The 21,018-nt window shown below is 46.7% G+C and overlaps 1 protein-coding gene across 1 annotated transcript; it reads left to right on the top strand.

The window, feature by feature from the left end:
• The first annotated feature begins 3,046 nt into the window (after positions 1–3,046).
• GHSR (growth hormone secretagogue receptor) lies at positions 3,047–13,012 on the top strand. The gene is made up of 2 exons (XM_053390556.1): positions 3,047–3,928; positions 11,708–13,012. The coding sequence occupies exons 1-2, from the start codon at positions 3,163–3,165 to the stop codon at positions 12,013–12,015; spliced, it is 1,074 nt and encodes a 357-aa protein (XP_053246531.1). The 5' UTR covers positions 3,047–3,162; the 3' UTR covers positions 12,016–13,012.
• Positions 13,013–21,018: the final 8,006 nt, after the last annotated feature.

The following is a 21,018-nucleotide window of genomic DNA, read 5'->3' as shown; positions in this document are numbered from 1 at the left end:
ACAAAATGAATGAATGAACGAACATTGGCGAACACTCAGAACACGGATGGACGACAGGGTACATTCAGAGCACACACACACCCTTTCGGACCAGAATCGCCGTTCACACGTTACGTTCAATGGCCGCGGCAACGCGCGTCCACAAACAAACGCTCGCCCCGCGCGAATGCCCGAGAACGCGCGCTCACCTCTCGTCCCGACACGGCGGCGGCGTGTTCCGCGTGACGTGTGAACGCGCTTCTCCGCCAATACCCCACGCCCCCTTTCCCTCATCCATTCATTCATTTCTTCCCGCGCCTCATTCCCCTCCCGGCTCGTCGTCTCGGCGCGCAGCACGCGGCACCCACCGCTCCCTTCGCCAGAGCCGTCGGGGCGGAGGACGGGGATCCGGAGATCCTTTCGCCGGGTCAGGAGGGGGTTGGCGGGCAGAGTCGCCGGCTCCGGCGAGGGCGGAGAGGGGTTCGCTTCGCGCTGCTTCTCCTCGGAGTGTAGACGCGTCGAGGGCGCGCCGGGCGCCGTCGCTCATCGCCGCTCCGAGGCTTGGGAACAGGAGGGATCGATTCCGCCCTCGATCCTGCCGCCGGGAGCTGCCTGGACCTCGCCTGTCTTGAAGCCCGACCCTTCTTCCCCAGCTTGGAGGCGCTCTGCACATGCTCAGAGGGAGACTCGCCTGCCCAAGCGTTTTTCTGCAGGGAGGTGCAAGGAGCACGCCGGAAGAAGCGGCTGGGATAAAGAAGGAAGGGCCTGCGTAGTTAAGGGGTTTGCATGCAGAAGAAGGTCCCGAGTTCGAGTCCTGACATCTCCAGGTAGGGTTGTTTTGCGTGGAGGACTGCTGCCGGTCAGTGTAGACAGCACTGGCCTAGGGAGACCAAATGGGCTGACTCTGTGTGTTTCTAATAAGAGAACTAGAGCAGTTAAAAGGGGGAGGGAGCTTCCTTAAAAATATATATATATTCAGGTTAGTGGTCATTTCGGTAACTTGCACGCTATGATTCATGGTGATCTGGCTGGGCTGGAGGCTTAAAAAGTGGCAAAAAGGTTGTCCTGTGTTTCCCCAAATCAACGCATGCTTAGAAGTTGCCATGGGGTTTTTAAGTCACTTGATTCCCACGTTGGGCTAGAAGAAGGATCCCTTCCAACTATGCTTCTTTGCAGGACACGTAATCTGGTGTTGCTCAAATGATTTTGTACATGTGGCTCGACTGTGCCCAGATGGCAAAAGAGTGGCAGAGTCATGGCTTTTCGGTGCATGACTTGTGCCTTGCATGATTTACACCCCGCCTTTCTTCCTTCAAGGAAACCAGGTTGGCAGACAACCGGGCTAAACTCTGCAACAAGGGTAGGATAGGGTGAGAGAGAAGAAGGATGCAACCAAAGCCAGCCAGGGATTTGAACTCTCTCGTATCTGTGCTTTTGACTTAGTGCTCTAGCCACTACACACACTGGAAAACCGGCAATTAGATTTCTTCTGTTGGCAGTGGCTTGCCTTCTCCTGCAGCAGGTAGTGAGGCTTGAATGCCAGAGCTGTGCTCTGGGTTGCATCAATGGATGGTCCCATCAGGACAGGACTTTGGGGCAGTTGCCAGGGGCTCCACTCAGCAGAATGAGCCGGTGGGTCTCTAAATGCAGCTGGGCTAGCTGACCGCATTTCAAATTAAGTCAAATAATACAGGCTGCTATCGGAAGACCATTAGTCTAAAACTTCCGTAGCCCGTACTCTAAAAGAGACAGAGATTCCCTAAATGGATGGATGGCATTGCCTGCTGGGAAAAAGATGAACTTTGGTTTCCCCAGAGCTTCAATTCTGCAGCCCAGTTCACACACGCACATTTTTGTTGTTGTTTTTTTATGAAAGTGCAGTTTCTACATACAGTCATACCTTGGGTTACAGATGGTTCAGGTTGCGTTTGTTTTGGGTTACGGACACGTCGAAACCCGGAAGTACCGGAACGGGTTACTTCTGGGTTTCAGTGGTCGCGCATGCGCAGAAGACTAAATCACGCTTTGCGCATGCGCAGAAGCGCCGAATCGCAACCCGTGTGTGCGCAGACGCGGCACTGCAGGTTGCGAACACTGCGGGTTGCAAACGTGCCTCCCGCACGGATCACGTTCACAACCTGAGCGTCCACTGTATTTAGATAAAGGCATAGAAACAAGGTGTACACTTATCGCTTGATTACTGCAGCATCCATCCCGTGATGGCTTTTGTATGTGAATGGACCACCTCAGGCAGAAAGGTTGTGCCCGTCCTGTCTTGTCCTTATTATGACCACCAATGCTTTCCAAAGGAGTCCGTTCTCACTTTCACACAATAGCCATCGCCAGGTGTAGAGCAATCAAGTGAATTAAGGCACATGTGATTCTGACTTTGCCTACCCATCAGGAATCGGGGGTGACTGCTATTCCACATGAGTTGGTTTATCAGTTGTGTGGGCTCAATGGAAGGGCACCTGAAGTTCGGAATTTAGCTTTTATCTGAGATTCAGGCTCTCTTCCGATTCCCATACCCCTGCTCCCACACGCCTTGCTCATCTGGTTTGGGTTGTTATAGAGGTCTTTGTAGGTCATCTAGTCTAACGCTCTGTTAAGTGTAGGGAAACCAGAGCTTAGAGCATCATGGATGGACCAGCCTCTGCTCAAAGATCTCAAGCAAGGAAAAGCCCAACCAGCACACCTGGCAATGACTTCCTTTGCTGAACTCCATCACAAAGCTCCAACCAACACCTTTCCTCCTGGGACTTAAGCCCTTAGATTAGGGGTGAGCAAACTTTTTCAGCGGGGGGCCGGTCCACTGTCCCTCAGACCTTGTGGGGGACTGACGGACTATATTTTGAAAAATAATAATGAATCAATTCCTATGTCCCCTTTTAAGTAAAAGGACACATTCTACTCATGTAAAAACACGCTGATTCCCAGACCGGCCACGGGCCGGATTTAGAAGGCGATTGGGCCGGATCCGGCCCCCGGGCCTTAGTTTGCCTACCCATGCCTTAGATCCAGGCCCCCTCCTAACCAGTTTATTGGTTTGTTTCCATACAGCACCTCCTGCGCCATTTGTCGCTGCCGCCACCACAATTCCCTTGTCTCGCTTTTGGCATGAGCAGCAGCTGACGTAGCCTTTTCAGACCGCCCCAGCCCAGCCCCTGGCGAGAGCCCCTGGGGATGTACAACGAGAGCAGCCTGCAGGTTGCGATGGATTACGTCGGCGACAACGACACGTTGCCCGAGTACCCTCTGCACCTCTTCCCCGCGCCTCTCCTCACCGGCGTCACCGTCACCTGCGTGCTCCTCTTTGTGGTCGGGATCCTGGGCAACGTGATGACGATGCTGGTGGTCTCGAGGTTCCGGGACATGCGGACCACCACCAACCTGTACCTGTCGAGCATGGCTTTCTCGGACCTCCTGATCTTTCTCTGCATGCCCCTGGACCTCTTCCGCCTCTGGCAGTACCGGCCCTGGAACCTCGGCGACCTCCTGTGCAAGCTCTTCCAGTTTGTCAGCGAGAGCTGCACGTACTCCACCATCCTCAACATCACGGCTCTGAGCGTGGAGAGGTATTTGGCCGTCTGCTTCCCGCTCTGGGCCAAGGTGGTCATCACCAAGGGCAAAGTCAAGCTGGTCATCCTGGTGCTGTGGGCCGTATCCTTCGCCAGCGCCGGGCCCATCTTCGTCTTGGTCGGGGTCGAGCACGAGAACGGGACCAACCCGTCGGACACCAATGAGTGCCGGGCCACGGAGTACGCCATCCAGTCGGGGCTGCTGACCATCATGGTGTGGACCTCGAGCGTCTTCTTCTTCCTGCCCGTGTTCTGCCTGACCGTCCTTTACAGCCTCATCGTGAGGAAGCTCTGGAGGAGGAAGAAGAAGGACATCGGGCCCAAGACATCCATCCGGGACAAGTACAACCGTCAGACAGTGAAAATGCTAGGTAAGGGTATCTTGGTTCCGTTTCTGACATGGTGTGTCCCTGTAGACCAGAGTTGGCCAAACTTGGGTCTCCAGCTAGGACTACGATTCCCATCACCCCTGGTCCTGCTAGCTAAGGATGATGGGAGTTGTAGTCCTAGCTGGAGGCCCAAGTTTGGGAAACCCTGCTGCTGTAGACCCGAGATGTGAAATTTTGGACCAGCTACAAGGGGTGATATCTAGCGTCAGTCACACTCACGGTAACTTAAGTCCATTGATTTCACTGGGGCCACATTCATGCTGCGCGTTTAAAGCACTGTGATCCCACTTTACACAGTCAAAGGTTTTTTTTGGGTGGGGGGATATAGTTTGTTCAGGGTGCTGAGAGTTGTCGGAGACCCCTGTTTCCCTCCCAGAGCTACAATTCCCAGAGTGGTTTAACAATCAATCCCTCTTCCCAGGGAACTCTGGGAACTGTAGCTCTGCAAGGGGAATAGGGGGGTCTCCTATCAACTCTCAGCACCCTTAGCAAACTACAGCTCCCAGAATTCTTTGCGGGATAGCCATGACTTTTTAAAGTGGTATCATAGCGCTTTGAACAGATGGTGTGAATGTAGCTTCCATCTACTCTGAGTATGACTTAGTTAGAATTATTGTGTTTATATTTTAATTGCCTTCCACACGCATCTCGAGGCAATGTTGAGAATGCAGCTAAAGCAGCTAAAACACTTTAAGACAATGTAGAAAATAGCGGCAGATTTTTGTTTTTTTAATGAAAAATCCATTAGACACCCATGGCAGAGACTCGCTCATCCAGCTGGGCAGGCTTGTCAGAACAAAAAACATCTACAATGGTTTCTGGAAAGTGCAAATAGCAGGCATCTGTCGTACTGCAAAAGGAACAAGGTTCTGCAGAACAGGGGCAGCAACACTAAAAGCCCTGCTCTGAGTCGCATGAACACATGTAAAAGGGCTGATTGGGAAGACATCTTTGGCACCCCTTCCATGCATTCAAGGGGTAGAGTTTGCACAGAACCAGCACATGCATAACTGAGCACACATAGGCTCCTGTGTGCATGGTCTGGTCCCTTGGAAAATGGAGCCTTACAGATTGCACATGCAGGAGCCTTCATGTGCACACATGTTCAGGTGTGTGCTTGCAGGCTCGGTGCAAATGGCATAGAATGCATGGATCAGCTCCTCCTGTACGTCAATTTGTACTCAAATAGAGGAGCAAAACTAGGACTGAAGCTCCTGAGTGTATGAAAATGCTATTATTATGATAATAGCCTCTGAGCCTCTGCAGTGTATATTTCTCTCACTACTCCCAGGCATAACAAGTATGTGAAAGGATCCCTGCTGGATTCTGATCAAAGGTCTGTCAGTTTCACAACTGGATGTTTCAGGGAAGTCCAGAAGCGGCACATGTGGGCAATACCAGTGGCGTTGTGGTGAAATTCAAAGTGCATGGCATCCCACAGCATGTAAAGCAAGCAGAAGTAGCCAGTGTGGAATCCAGATATTTGCTGAACTCCAACTCCCATCAGCCCCAGCAGCCATGGCCAACGGCGAGAGAAGATGGGAGTTGTAGTCCAACAATATCTGGAGGATACTATGCTGGGCACCTCAGTTGTATTGGCTAGATGGTTGGACTTGAAGAACAAAAGAAGCTACAATATACCAAGTTAGACCATTGGGCCGTCTACACTGACTGACACCAGCTCTCTGAGGGTTTAGACAGGAAGTCCCTCCCATCTCTACCTGGAGATGCTGGGTCTTGAACGTTGGACCTTCCATTGCAAAGCAGATGCCCCAGCACTGGGCTGCAGCACCAACGTCTACTTTGGTAGTGAAGCCCTGGGTGTGCATCCCTGATCGGTCATGGCGTTCTCTGGGTGCTGTGAGCCTGTCACTGTGTGAGCTGAGCCTCCCTCGGATCACGTGCCAGGACAGGCGCAAGCTTACACTGCAGGCACATACTGCTCCAACAGTTTAGAGATTCCTCCTCCGTCGCAACACTGGCAATGGCCCGTCCATGCTATGCTTCTCCCGCAACTGGTATTCAGTGGGATCAATGTGTCTTCAGGAGACGGCAGAGTGCCAATACTGATGGGACCTCTTGGGACCAAGTAAGAAGGTCCATACGACTTCCTTTCCTGAAAATCTTTCCTTCCTTCCTGCCTTCCTAAGTTAACCACTGGACAGTTCTTATTTGTAGTTTTTACTTCACCTTGGTGTTCAGGGTTATTCTCGGACTTCCCCAGCCACTCTGGGTGGCTCCCAACATAATATTAAAAACACGATAAAACATCAAACATTACAAACTTCCCTAAACAGGGCTGCCTTCAGTTGTTTATTTCCTTGACATCTGATGGGAGGGTGTTCTACAGGGCGGGCGCCACTACCGAGAAGGCCCTCTGCCTGGTTCTCACTTTTTGCAGTGAGGGAACTGCCAGAAGGCCCTCGGCGCTGGACCTCAGTGTCCGGGCAGAATGATGGGGGTGGAGACGCTCCTTCAGGTATACTGGACCGAGGCCGTTTAGGGCTTTAAAGGTCAGCACCAACCCTTTGAACTGTGCTCGGAAATGTACTGGGAGCCAATGTAGGTCTTTCAGGACCGGTGGTATATGGTCTTGGCGGCCACTCCCAGTCACCAGTCACCTATCATCAGCTTTGGCTGATTAAGTCGACTACACCTTTTATTTTTTAGGTATTGCATTCATATCCCAATTTTCTCCAAGGAGCTCAAGGTGGTTTCATGGTTTCCCCCCACAACAACCCTGTGAGGTAGGTTAGGTAGAGAACCAGTGACTGGTCCAAGGTCACTTAGTGCATTTCATGGCCAAGTGGGAATATGAACCCTGGTCTGGTCCAGAAGGCTCTTCCTGTGTCCTTCTGCTCTCTTAGGTTATTGTAATGCACACATTATCAATTAAATGCCCCACATGTGGCCCCTTTATGAGAAACGTTAAAGACCCTGGAGGCCAGCTCCTAGGGAGAGCCTGTCTCGGAGTTGGGTCCTAGCTGGCGAAGTTTATTTCTACTCTGCGCGGGCTCCCAGGCTTCATCAAGAACTGAGTCTGTTAAACCATTAACTCGGTTTGTAGTGGATTTCTACTTGAACAGCTGAGGACAGAACAGTTATGAGGACAGAGAGATCTGACTCAGCTTCACATGCCTGATGCACTTATGCATAGAAATTCACTAATGAATGCACACAGAGATCCTCTGAAAGGCCACATATAAATATTTTAAATAAACGTAATACAAAGAACTCTGGATCCAGGCACCCACAACCAACACAGAAACTGCTTATACCAGACTTTATCAATAAGTGTTTATGCTAGGAATATATTTGTGTGGGACTTCTCGCAATAAAATGGACCACCTCCAATTTTGCCTCTTTTCTTTTGACGTTCTAAACAAAAACACCCCAAACGTGTAACGTTACTATGAAAAGTGCTAAATATACATGGCCCTTGCCGAATTCGGTCACCTCAGGCAACTGTTACTACAGAATTGATTCCACAAACTGTTGTTTTTAAACTGCGTAATCCTAGGCATATCTAATCAGATCTAACCAGTGTTAGAAACTGAGATATGAAAGCCAGGAGCTGAATGGCACCTTAAACCTAGATTATAGGCGCAACAATGGAATGTCTGGGCGCACTTTTTTTTTATAACAAGAATTCAAAGCTGAAAATGAATGAACTGCAGGTAAAATATTACGTTCATTTTTCACCTGGTCTAGTCCTTCCCTTCCCACCCCCCTAATATTCTTAAGAGGATCTCTTCTCCAGTCTTCAGAGAGTAGCTGTAAATTGGGTCCTCCTTTCCTTCCACTCTGCAGTTTTAATCTGAAATCTTAGGTACTGTGCCCAGAGCTCAGAAACTGATGAAATCCCCTGTCGCAAAATGCACCTAGAACAATGGGAGTTTCGAACACCATTGAGTTCAATGAGACTTTACTCCCAGGGAAGTGTTAGAGGCTGGCAGTCTAGAAAAAAGCCTAATAATCACTGCAGTCATGCCTGCACACTTGGCAGAGTCATTTGATTCTGCGTAGAGGAAGTTAAACTGACACTGGCGATGCAAAGGAAGATTTCTTTTATAATTTCATTTTTATCAATGTCTGCTACTTGCCATAAATTACTACAGAGTGGCCTATGTTTGTTCTGTTAAATTAAATCTGGGCAAGTAGGGCTGTAACCCTAGACACACTTCTCTGGAACTGTGAGTAAGCCCCACTGAGCTGCAAGGGATTTACTTCTGAGTAGACATGCAGAGGTTTGCACTGTGGAAAAACTGTAAGATTTATCATCATAAGAATTGGGCAGAGGGGTCTTCAGGGTTGCAAGGAGATTACCGCACTTTTCTGTGTATAAGACTAGCTTTTTTAAAAAAACTAAAAACTAATGTTAAAAAGGGAGGGGGTAGTGTTATACACGGAAAAATATAGTAAATACATTTGTTGGAGGAGAGGTTTGTGTGTTTTGACTCTGGGGCTTAAAAGAAAACATAGCTGTCAACTTTTTCCTTTTCTTGTGAGGAATCCTATTCGGAATAAGGGAATTTCCCTTAAGAAAAGGGAAACGTTGACAGCTATGAAAGAAAATCTGGACAGAACCTATTTCTCTAGTGACAACAATCCCACTGTCCAAGGTCTTAGTGCTGTTCCTAGTCATTTCTTAGCTATAAAGAATTGAACATTGAAGAGAGAAATGAATATACGGCAGAATATTTTGCCTGCAATTTAGGTAACATTGCCTAATTCAAAGATCCTAGGCAAATGCAAGTCCCCATGAACTTTGGCTCCAATTAACAGCATGTGGATGGACTCAGGCGTTCGTCTGGCTGTGTTTCGTGGGTCTTATTTGTGGGGAAGTGTGCATCGGATTGCAGCCCAAACCTTGTTTTATGGCAGGGAACCTACGGCTCCCCAGATGTTGTGGGACTAGAACAGCCACCCACCCCTAGCCAGGGGAGCCCGTAGCTGCAGTCCCAAAATCTGGACTGCCACAGCTTCCTCACCCCTGTATAGGGTTTATTTCTATACTACTAAGTCATGTAAAGGTAAAGGGACCCCTGACCATTAGGTCCAGTCGCGGATGACTCTGGGGTTGCAGCGCTCATCTCGTTTTACTGGCCAAGGGAGCCGGCATACAACTTCCGGGTCATGTGGCCAGCATGACTAAGCCACTTCTGGCAAACCAGAGCAGCGCATGGAAATGCCGTTTACCTTCCCGCTGGAACGGTACCTACTTATCTACTTGCACTTTGATGTGCTTTCGAACTGCTAGGTTGGCAGGAGCTGGGACCGAGCAACGGGAGCTCACCCCGTCACGGGGATTCAAACCGCCGACCTTCTGATCGGCAAGCCCTAGGTGCTGTGGTTTAACCCTTACTAAGTCATATGGATACCATCTAAGTTATGTAAAGCAAATATAAGACGCAAGGAAAATACAGAAACAGGGAACCACATCATAAAGAGCAGGTCAAACACATTCAAACAAAAGGGCCTTTTGGTGCAAGAAAATCTTCAAAATGGAGATGGGACAAAGTTTTCCCGGCACAGAGCTCCTTGATACAGGATTTCATTCTGAAAAACGCTGCACAGCTTTCACGTGAGCCCTGAGAGCCGAACTCCCCGTGATGTTAAGTGCATCTTTGCATCTAGCAAGCAGAGGAACTGAGCTGCAGATTGCAAAAAAACAGCTGTGGGAGGAGGATCAAGGTAGAGCAGGTGTGGAGAAAAAGTGGGGGGGGGGGTTTAACCCTCGCCTCTCCTGCTGTGGTCATGAGGAAACTCCCACTGCAGACGCCAGCACTTTGGTTGAGAGGAAATCCTTCATGGGTGCTAATGAGAGATTCCCTTCTAAAGCTTCACTTCAGCTTACTGAGGGATTTTTCTCAGCAGGGCAGGGTGTGCATGCAATAAACTTTCCCCCTTCACTCCTCTTCTGCTCTCATGATTTTCAGCCCCCTCCAGGTGATGATTATAAAATATACAGTACTTCTATAAGTATAGTTATCGCAATTAATAATAACTTATTGTTATTATTTTGTTTTTCTGGGTTTTTAATATTTATATTTTTATTAAAGTGCTTTCAAGTAAAGTAAAAGAAATAAAGTGATACAGGGGAAAAAAGAAGGAAAAGTGAGAGGGAGAAAAACAACAAAGAGGGAAAAAAGCAAAAAAAGAGAGGCAATATATGAGAATCCCATACATTTCTGTATAAATTGGCATAGTATTATTGTCCTAGTGCTTATGTAACTGTTAATAGCCTACCACATTTTGTATAAACCCATTCATCCCAAATGTTATCGTATTTATCCATACAGACTCTGCACCTGTAAGCAGCCCATTCATAAATTACAAGGGATGTCATATATCGTCAGTCCATTGATATCATACCTTTATTTTTCCAATTCCTCAATATCAATCTCTTGGGCACCATTACGGCACGTGAAATCCATTAATAATAACTTTACATGTTTGGGGTCTTTTTCTTAGGACAGCAAAAAAAAGGCAAAATTGGAGGGGGTGCATTTTTCTGGTGCAAAATGGGGTGGAGCGAACTTATGCACACTTATCCAATGCTCACTGGGCCAGGAACGTAACCCCAGCACAAATGAGCCGTTGCCTGTATTATGAGCAGTAGTAATGGCCACATCTTTAGGGTCGCTACTTGCTTTTCGAGTTTTATTTTGTTGGCCTTTTGTAGCTGTTGTTTTAAGCTAGGCTCCTCCACCACTATGTGGAGCAAGTGCTGAATATTTGTTATCTGCTTGTAGAGAGAGAATTCATCTTGGCTTACGCTCCAGGGTGTTGGAGCCTGTTGTTATAGGTCGTGCCCCCTTGGGTGCAGTTCTGTAGAAGGGTATTTGTGGTGTTGCAGGGAAAAGTAGCAGGCGAAGATGGATGCCCACGAAAGTGTGGAAGGGTCAAGCAGCCCCTCCCAGCTGCTACTTTTCTAAGGCAAACTACACCTCCTCTTCCTGCTTCCCAGCAGATTTTCAACACCAGCTTTCCAGCACCAGATTTCTAGCTGGGCCTTTCACTATTATCTTACGCCAGTGAAGCCAGTGTGGTGTAGTGGTTAGGAGCAATGGACTCATAATCTGGTGAACTGGGTTCGTTCCCCGCTCCTCCACATGCAGCTGCTGGGTGACCTTGGGCTAGTCACACTTCTTTGAAGTCTCTCAGCCCCACTCACCTCATAGAGTGTTTGTTGTGAGGGAGGAAGGGAAAGGAGATTGTTAGCCGCTTTGAGACTCCTTAAGTAAAGGGAACCCTGACCATTAGGTCCAGTCGTGGCCGACTCTGGGGTTGCGGTGCTCATCTCGCTTTATTGGCCGAGGGAGCCGGCGTACAGCTTCCGGGTCATGTGGCCAGCATGACTAAGCTGCTTCTGGCGAACCAGAGCAGCGCACGGAAACACCGTTTACCTTCCCGCTGAAGCGGTACCTATTTATCTACTTGCACTTTGACGTGCTTTCGAACTGCTAGGTTGGCAGGAGCAGGGACCGAGCAACAGGAGCTCACCCCGTCACGGGGATTCAAACCGCCGACCTTCTGATCGGCAAGCCCTAGGCTTTGTGGTTTAACCCACAGCGCCACCCGCGTCCCTTTTTTGAGACTCCTTAGGGTAGTGATAAAGCGGGATATCAAATCCAAACTCTTCTTCTTCTATGCCACCTCTGTAAATCAGCAGGGTGAAAGGAGAAAGTCTAGCAAATAATATGGTATCTCCATTTCTCCCTAACGTCTTCTCTCTTTTTCTTCTTCTTCCTCTTCCAGCGGTGGTGGTCTTTGCTTTCATCCTTTGCTGGTTGCCTTTCCACCTCGGACGTTACCTGTTTTCCAAATCCTTTGAGGACGGATCCTTGGAAATAGCCGTCATCAGCCAATATTGCAACTTGGTGTCTTTTGTCCTTTTCTACCTAAGTGCCGCCATCAACCCAATCCTGTACAACATCATGTCCAAGAAATACCGGAAGGCGGCTTACAGGCTCTTTGGCATCAAGACACACAGGAAGAAAAGGCTGTCGGGGCTGAAGGAGGGAGGGTCTCGAGTGTGGGCAGAGTCCAGTGTCAGACAAACATGACGCCGCCGACCGGACCTAGCCGTCACCTAAAGCCACAATAGAAGGGGAAATATATTCAGGTTAAAGGAGCTCCCTGGTAGACCATCTGCTTTGCATGTAGAAGGTCCCAAATTCAACCCCCTTTATCTCCAGGTAGGGTTGGGAATGTTTCTAGTCTGGAACCCTGGAGAGCTGCTGCCAGTCAGTGTAGACTATATGGAGCTACATGCAACCGATGACCTGGCTCAGTAGAAGGCAGCTTCCAATGTCCTTATCTGCAGAGCTTTCTGTGGAGTGGAGAGTGCATTATGAAATAAGTTTTGTGCATAATAAACATCAGCAGAGAAAGAGACAAAATCCCTACCTTTTATGTCATTTTCAGTGATTCTCTGTCACTGGGAAGAAAGGTGGTTTGCCATCCTCAAGATGCAGGACATGAGCTAATAGGGCTGTGTTTTACTGGTAAACAGCTCAGGGTGGGGCAAGCGGCAGGAGCTGGTCAGAGCCAGGATGGGGTGTGGTGCTACAGAGAGCCCAGGAAGGGCAACAAAGGAAATTCTAGAGTGATGATGCACAGAGCTCATTTCCTGATCCCATTTCAAAGATCCCAGGAAGATGTCAGGGCCATGCCCAAGGTAGAGGGACTCTCTTATCCTGCATCTCTTTCAAACAAAACCTATTGATCGTCAATCCACTGATCTGCCAAACGGCAGTGGATGCGCACATGTAACCGGCCAAAGAACAGGGAACGTGAACGCAGAATCCAGTGTCTCTGGGGCACCTCCAGAGTTTGGCATGAGTTCGTTTGGATTCACCGAATTTGTTCAAGAATCTCCGAACTGCACCTGAAAGCAAGCTCCCATAATTGCTGAGTGAACCATGAATTAAGAACTTTGAATAATTTCTAGCTCATCTTCAAGTCCATCCTCTTACATGTGTTGTTGTTTTTTACTCTTTAAATTCCCTGGTTCAAAGATCGCAATTGTTGTGGGGACTTGATTAAATCATTTGCATTCTACTTTGCGTTTTGATGCTTTTGCAGCTGCCTTAAGTATGTTTTATGCATCATCACAGTAGCTTGTAACATTCTGAATGCTGAAAGTGTTTTGGTTTTTTTTTGCTGGGAATCGTTTGGGTGAACATCAATCGAGCTGTGAACTAAGCTAGTTCATTTTGCAAATGGATGAGCCTGAACTGGAATCCCTTTTTGGACATGTTGAAGCTGAACCAGAACTCATTTCTTTTTGAAGTTTGCTTTCCAGGCTCTGGAAACATCTGTATACAAGGGGGGAGGGATGTGTGGACCTAGACGTTCGCAGAGTGTTGTGGTTTGAGAGGGATGCAATATGGACTCTTACAGGTGAGTGGGGCACCTGTGAGAGTGGGTGAGTGAATGCGATCTTTCCAAGAGTTGATAAGCATAGGATATCCACGATTTAGCAGTAGGGGGAAGGAGAGGAAGTAAACATTAAAGTCTCAGGACAGCCCTGCTCCTATGAATGCTACAGAGGTCACTGACAGATCCAAAAAGTGTCTCCATTTAATTCTTACACAAACACACACACACACACACACACACACACACACACCAAAATGATGCAGCTCCTTTCTATACAATAGCTGACACACTCTACTCTAGAGCGCTGCTGCCTTTCAATATGAGTGAACAGAATGTCAGCAATGAATGTTTAAAAATGGCCAGTGAGAACCTTCGCTCCCTACCCTTTTTTTTTGGTTTACTATAGGAGTGCCAGGTTTGCAATATTCATCCTAATCATAGCCAAATGCTGGTGCTCAGGAAAAATAAAATAAAAATTACATGGAAATGTTGGCGATCTCCGCTTAGGGCTGACTTGCACAAACAAGTATATCACCTGACAGTTTGTCACAGGATGCTTTCTGGTAAGATGTCAGTAGATGGTCTCAAACCTCGTGTTGTTGAGGCACAACAAGTGCCAGGGACTAGGGGCTGTCCTGAGGTGGGGGCTTGGCCCCAAGTTATTTTGAGCTGGGCTGTATCCCTCACGCCTCGCCTCCTTTTATTTATTTATATTACCTGTTCAATTCATAAAGTCCTTTCATGCAGACAAGACCATTCCCCTTCTTCCCACAGATTTACCCAGAGGCACAGGGAGCAAGGAAAGTGACCCGCAGATCTTTGTTGATCTTATGGAGATATTGGTACTTAATCCAATGAAGAGGCCTCTCTCCCTACGTGCCTCATAATTACAGCTGTTCTGTCAACTCGCAGTCCTCCAGAGTTCTCGAATCTAAAATCATGCAACTTGAATGACATCTAAGCAACCTTTAACATTTATTTCAGGTTTACCCTCAGCATATTTCTTAGTCCCAAGTGCCTATAACCTCAACACTTCTGTTCAACATAACCAACTGGCTGTGTAAATGAGATGGTTCAAGTGTAATGGATAGCAGAATCTGGTTTCTTCTCATGATGGTTTGTGGCCTGCATGATGCGTTTTCATGCCTAAGGCCTTGCTATCTATAAAGCATTGAATCCCTCACAGTGGCCATGGGGAAAAACCTTTACAAACGTCAAAAACAGCTTAATATGAACTTATGTGCCTTTAACTTGCTAAAAACTTGCCTTCACCTGTTACTTCTAAACATTGCTTTTCAAGTATCTCCAAAGGGGAAACAAAATCAAAGCCCCTCAGACATTTGAAACTGTTTGTGTGGGGATGACGAGTCTGCTTTAATCCTGCCACTAACTCTGCTATTTCAACTTCTTTGTTGCTTGTCCTAACCTTTCCGGTAAACAGTATTGAGGAACCTCAATAAACAAGATGAAATAAAGAAAACCATTGTGTAAACATTTATGTTTTTCTGGAGAAGGGCCGTAGCTTAGCGATATGGCATCTGTTTGTTGGGCTGAAGGCCCCAGGTCCGACCCATGGCATCCTCAGGTCAGATTGAGACTGTCCGTTATCGAAAGCCCCGGAAAGCTTCTGATACTCAGTGTGAACAATACTGAGTTAAACCAGAGCTCTGACCAAGTAGACAGCAGCTCCCTATATTCTTATGGTACCTAACAACTTGGCCATCTCATGCAATAGCTCCCTTCCTCTGAAAACGATGCAAATTTCGTACCTCCCCCCGCCCAAGCAACGCATATTCTTTCTCCTTCTCCCGTCCTTCAGAGAAGATGAAGGGATCAAACCACTATCAGTACACTGGCCGCAGAAAATCCTGCTGGAACTCCTGAAGGGGGGGAATTGATTTGGAATGGGCTGTGTGTGTGTGTTTGTGTGTAAATTAACAGAAGAGGAACTTATTAGGGATGTGGAGCAAATTAACCAAATACCTGGCTGGGTGATTAATGGGAAGTGTGTTCATTGAAGGGGGATTTGGATGGGAAATTAATTGGCTTGCCTTTGAAGAAATGGGCGTTCTGCCACTGTAGCAAAACGTAGGACTACAGGAGCGATTTGCGAAGCTGGCGTCGAAGGGCACGTGGCTGTCGCGCCCTCCTCATGCCGCCCTCCCTGAGCCACTTTGCAAGGCTGGCTGGCGCAGTGGTCTCCGTTCCCCCGGCAAAACATTAGCCACCATCCGTAACGATCCCATGAATAATAATATCACGGTCATTTTAACTTGACAAACTGATTTTCATATGGCTCGTCCCTGCAACCCCCAAGTCCTTTGGCTCTTCCCTATGACCGACCGTATTTTTCGCTCCATAAAACACACTTTTTTCCTGCAAAAAGAGGAAATGTCTGTGCGTCTTATGGAGCGAACGCGTGGTCCCTAGAGCTGAATTGCTCAGGGGCGAAAAACAGATTGTGCCTTTTTTTTTTTTTAGAAAGAGGGAAGGGGGTGTTGAAACAAAGCCGCTTAGCAGTTGATCGACAAGCAATGGGGAGGGAGATAAGGGACGTTAGCGATAAAGGAGGCTGCCTGGGAGGGGGGAGGTAAAAGCCCATGGATCCTTAGGATTTTTGCATTGGGTCACCCCACAATCACCATCAGATCACATAGCATGTCCATGGCTACAGCCTGCACCCAAAAAATCACGCATCCACTGTTTTGTGGGGCCGCAATGGCGCAAAAATGTGGTTACAAAGCATGGATCCACAAGGATTCTCAGGATTGTTGCACTGGGCTACCCCAAACTCACCGTCAAATCACATATCATGTCTGTGGCCACAGCATGAATCACAAAATTCATAGATCCACTGTTTTGTTCAGAATATTTTTTTTCTTGTTTTCCTCTAAAAACTAGGTGCGTCTTATGGTCAGGTGCGTCTTATGGAGCAAAAAATATGGGAATTTATTACACATTCATTGTGATTTGCTTATGGGGAGGTTAGACCATGTCTGGTCTTTACTGAGTTCTGGTGTGTTTGCAGGGCAATTATATGACAAGGAACATTCATCCCAATTTGCTTACAGTCTGTTTATACATCTTTCTGTTAATCATCCGTTCCCACCACACTTTTTGCCACATTTCCCCATCAATTTCCTAAGTACAAGTAAAAACAAAAAATGAAAAAAGTGGATTTGTTGTACCAGGGCGACAAGAGTTCTTTAATTGCACCAAACTAAATTTCTGGTCTGCACCTCAATTTCCTCCCACAAAACAAGGACAGTCTGGAGGCAACCTTGTAATTGCACTGCACAGCATCCGAGACGACACTTTGGCTGCCTCCACATTTTGCAGCTGAAGTTCCTACCTTTACAATCGTTCTCCTTGCTGCCAATTTCAGCAAGGTTGCAGGGCTTAATGAGCCGGAGAGAACTTCCCATCACACTGTGGAGGCTTCCATTACTCACTGCAAAGCCTATCAGCCAGGCTGAGGCTGCCTGTGCCTCTTCAGCACAATGCGGAAGCCTGGACTAAATCAGACCACTCTGGGGGAACAACCCTAGGCACAAGAAGCTGGCATAAAGCAAGCTGGGGTCTGTAGAGTCAGAATCGTATCCAGGCTCCCTTGTGGTCTTGGCAAGGAGCTACATTGGAGCCACCCCCATCCTTTGAACAGGGGAGCAGCGGCCCTGGGAGCACGTGGATAGCTCCTAGCCCATTCTGAGCTAGAGTGGAGAGGCACAATTTTTGTGACCCGCTCCCAGGCCTGTACCCTTGGTGGAGGCCAGTGGCGTAGCATGGATCGCAAGCACCCGGGGCCGCACAGAGAGGTGGGAGGGAAACAGACGGAGTATGCATGTATGTTCAACTGCCTAGCGGTGTCTGCGTCACCCAGGAGACTGCAGCCCAGCAACAGAAGAGCACAGCTATGTTGAGGCAGAACCGGGTGTTGAAATTTTGTGCCTGCTAATAATTTCCCGCCTGGGGCAACCGCCCTGGTGGCCCCCCACGCTACACCACTGAACCTTGCCAACCTCTAGGTATGCCCCTGCATAGTTACACCAGATACGACACTAAATGGTACCAGATCACCCAAACGCAGCTCTGAGAATGGCGTGTGTTCTCAGAACCTGCGTCTTGAAGGCGACAGTGATGTTCAAAGTGCTAAATTTGATCCTGTAAACAGACATTTGTTTAGACGGCCTTGATTGCTCATAAGCATTCACCCCCCCTTTGTTTCTTTGTGAAAGCTACCTCCCAGGGAGCCAGGCATGAGTACGATCCATTCTGTTTCTTATCTTTTCAGTCAATTTCCACATTGTTGCCTGCTCTATATTGACATAAAGGATGGAACGTAGGGTCTACAGCAGCCCCCTACTGTCTTTCGCTACACATGGGAGGAGATTGGAATCAACACTCCATTGAATCTGTAGAAGATGAGCTAGTTGACAAGTTTTTAACACCTTGAGACTTACGCAGTGGAAGGGAAGGAGATGGATCAAGTTCTCCACTTAGCAAGATGAACAGGACTGGCCTCAAAGGCTGCTGCTGACTGCAGCCCAATAGACTTGGCCCTTCTCATTGCCACTGCAACCTACTCAAAAGGCTATCGGTGGCTACCAGCCACAGAAAAAGGAATCTTGCTATCAATAAAGAATTAAAACATTTATTGGGCATAAATATATTACATATACACTACAGATACAGATACATACATAGCGTAATATTTGCAAAAATCTATACATTAAAATCGATATGGCAGTTTTAATACAATGCGTATGAAACAGTTAAATTTACAATACAAGAAAACTTATGATTATTTCTCTCAAGAGTTGAAAAGCTTGGAATGTATATGTCCTATTAGTGAGGTAAAAAAACAAAAAAAAACCCAAAAGAAAAACCAACCCTTTTATTATTATCATTTATTTATTTTTTCAATTTAAAGAATTGTGCAAGGATAATGTTCGGAAACATTCAATTTAGGGCACTTTTCCCATGATAACAGTGAATACTGATTTACTGTCGCTGACGAAAACAGGATTAGAAAACTACAACATTTCAAGTTCATAAAGGACAAAGGCAGATAATATAAAAATGTTTCTTTTCCTCTTAAATAGTTTCTTAAAATACTTTCCCCACTTTGCATTTTTTTATTTTTTTATTTTTACAATTTCTTTTAAAGTCTACAGGATTGGGAATGGGGAGCTTGCCTGTACACAGCTGAGACTGATTTTGGGCCGGGACAGACGTACAGTATAAGGAAATATAACAAAGCCATCAGCAGAATCAAGTCTGCTGTTTACGGAGGCAGAATCAGGAATGATTTGGATTTGCAACACTTTTATTCTACATCTGCATCAGAGAGGTTAGTTCTAGTCAATCCCTATGGCGTAAATGGCAGTGTCTGCAAAGAGAACCATACATGTCACCCCACGATATTTCATGGATCATGGCAGTGTGTGTGGAAGGGGGGAGAGGGCTAAGGAAGAGACATTTGATTTTCGAAACTACAATAAAAATACGTAACAAATTATTTTAAATACTTTCTCGATAATAAAGTGTTACAGACTTCCCTCCTCGTCACATTTATTCAACCTTATGTAAAACTACAATTCCATATCTCTTATTTTTAAACACTCAAAATGTATAAATCTCAATTTCTAGAGCGCCTTTACAAAGTTTACAGTAGTTTGTTTCCCACTCAGTTTTAAAGGTGTTAGGAGATTTTTGCTGTAGTGAACCAGTTTTTTTTTGTGTGGGGTGGGGGTGGTGGAGGAGGAGGAGGAAGAGTGGGAGAGGGAAAAGGGACCTCTACAAAATGGTGGCTTTCCCAATCATCAGCTTTCAAAACCAGCTGGCCCCACTCCAGATAAAAGTTAGCTACAGCAAAGACCAAGGGTGATACATTGCTTAGACATTAGAAGCCATGGGAGCCCAATATCCCAGGACTCGCTTCTCCCCGTTAAGTTCAATGAAATTTATGCACAACTAACTTTTTCTAGAAGGGGCACTTCCCCCTCCCCTTAAACAGACAAAATTTCACCAAAACAACATGTCCGGAACTTATATTTGTGGTCACCCAAATTTCATACAAGAAATAAATTTAAATTAAAACACACACATATAAACACCACTAGGAACATTTGACAAGCCATTGACTTTGGCCAAAGGAGGTGGGGAAGAGAAAGAGGCAAGTTAAGCTCAATACCATTAGTTTTCTAGGCAAATTTATAAACTAACGATAGTCAATAACAAGATACAGAACCTTTGTACTAGTTTGCTACATCTAGAGAGGCACAAAGAATAATTCGTCAAACCTTAGAATGTCCTTCCAAGAGATGGTCATGTTTTTCGTTTCACTTTAGTTTTGGCTACATGTAAACTTTTCGGTCGTTGATCAAGCGTATAATTCAACAAGCTCTGATACTAGACAAAACCCCACAGATAATTCAGTTTCAAAGCCATTCCACAGCAAGATGCTTGGCTTATCAGGCCCCATATCAGAGGGGAGGGGTTCATTCTTTTTGGCAATTAATATACTAAGACACTCCCATTATTTTTTTTCCAAAAATGCACAAGTAAAAGTGTAAGAAGGTTAATAATCCTAGGAATGCTGATGTCGGTAAACCTACACTTATATAAAACAAAAACTGACAATAAAATAAAATAAAATTGAAAATATAACATGCTACAAAGGAAGGGGGCGGGGGAAATTTAGTACATAAGTACACTTTTTATTTATTTTATTTTTTTACAATAAATAATAAGATTGCACTGTAATTGGCATTTAAAGTACTGTATGCAGTATATAGTATAAATAAACCTAGATCAAAAATAATGTTGGTTCCCCCATTACTTTGGTTATGGGAATATATGCTACTACAGGGACACTGCGTCGTAGCTAACATAGAAGAGAGAAGAGCCAAGCCAAACCAAAGACAGCAAAAATATACAAAGTGATTATTTCTGTTTGTTTTCTCCTTTTAAAAAGCAGGGATATACAAAGTGTTGGAACTTCTCCGACAGCTGCCCTGCCCGGCCAGGAGTCGCGAGGCAGGTGTCGGCCCTTTGCAAGCGCTGCATAAACGCAACTCGAGTCCGTTGCGACTCGGGGCCGTCTTTACCAAGGGCAAAGTTCCTGGCCCTGTGTCTGCTACGCCCTTTTGGAATCCACTCGCCCCTCCTGCCTATCAATATCCCTGAGGCACTTGGACAACATTGATATTGTGTAAATAAGCCAATGATTCATATATCAAGGATTTTGATGGACTGGATAAACACGGCCAATGTTCCGAAAGGAAGAAAAGAAAAGAAAACAACACAACCCTGACGTTGGTTCTCGCAATGGGTCACATTTGCTGCGGGAAGAGCGCAGGCTTAAGGCTGGACTGAGATATTATGGGATGCACACTGAAGATAGCGGCCGCCCTGCCTTCTCTTTTTCTGTTTCTCCCTACATACTGCAACATGGGTGATGCAGTATGTGTACCCCGAAACCATCGCCCAGGAAGCAGCAGCCTCGAGAAGTTGAGTGGGGCTAGAGGACATCTTGCAATGCGCCAAAGTCGCATCCCGCGTTTCGTCGGGGCAGGCGCTTCCTGGGAGAGGAGCAGGGTGTGACGCTCTGCAATGCCTCACATTCAAATTATGTCTCCTCGGAGGCCTCATTCCCAGGTTTCCCCAACACAGATGGGCGTCTC

This window comes from Podarcis raffonei, chromosome 5 (assembly GCF_027172205.1).
Source record: "Podarcis raffonei isolate rPodRaf1 chromosome 5, rPodRaf1.pri, whole genome shotgun sequence".
Classification (NCBI taxonomy): Eukaryota; Metazoa; Chordata; class Lepidosauria; order Squamata; family Lacertidae; genus Podarcis; species Podarcis raffonei.
Note: the sequence above shows the minus strand (reverse complement) of the source record. Positions and strands in the feature narration are given on the sequence as shown.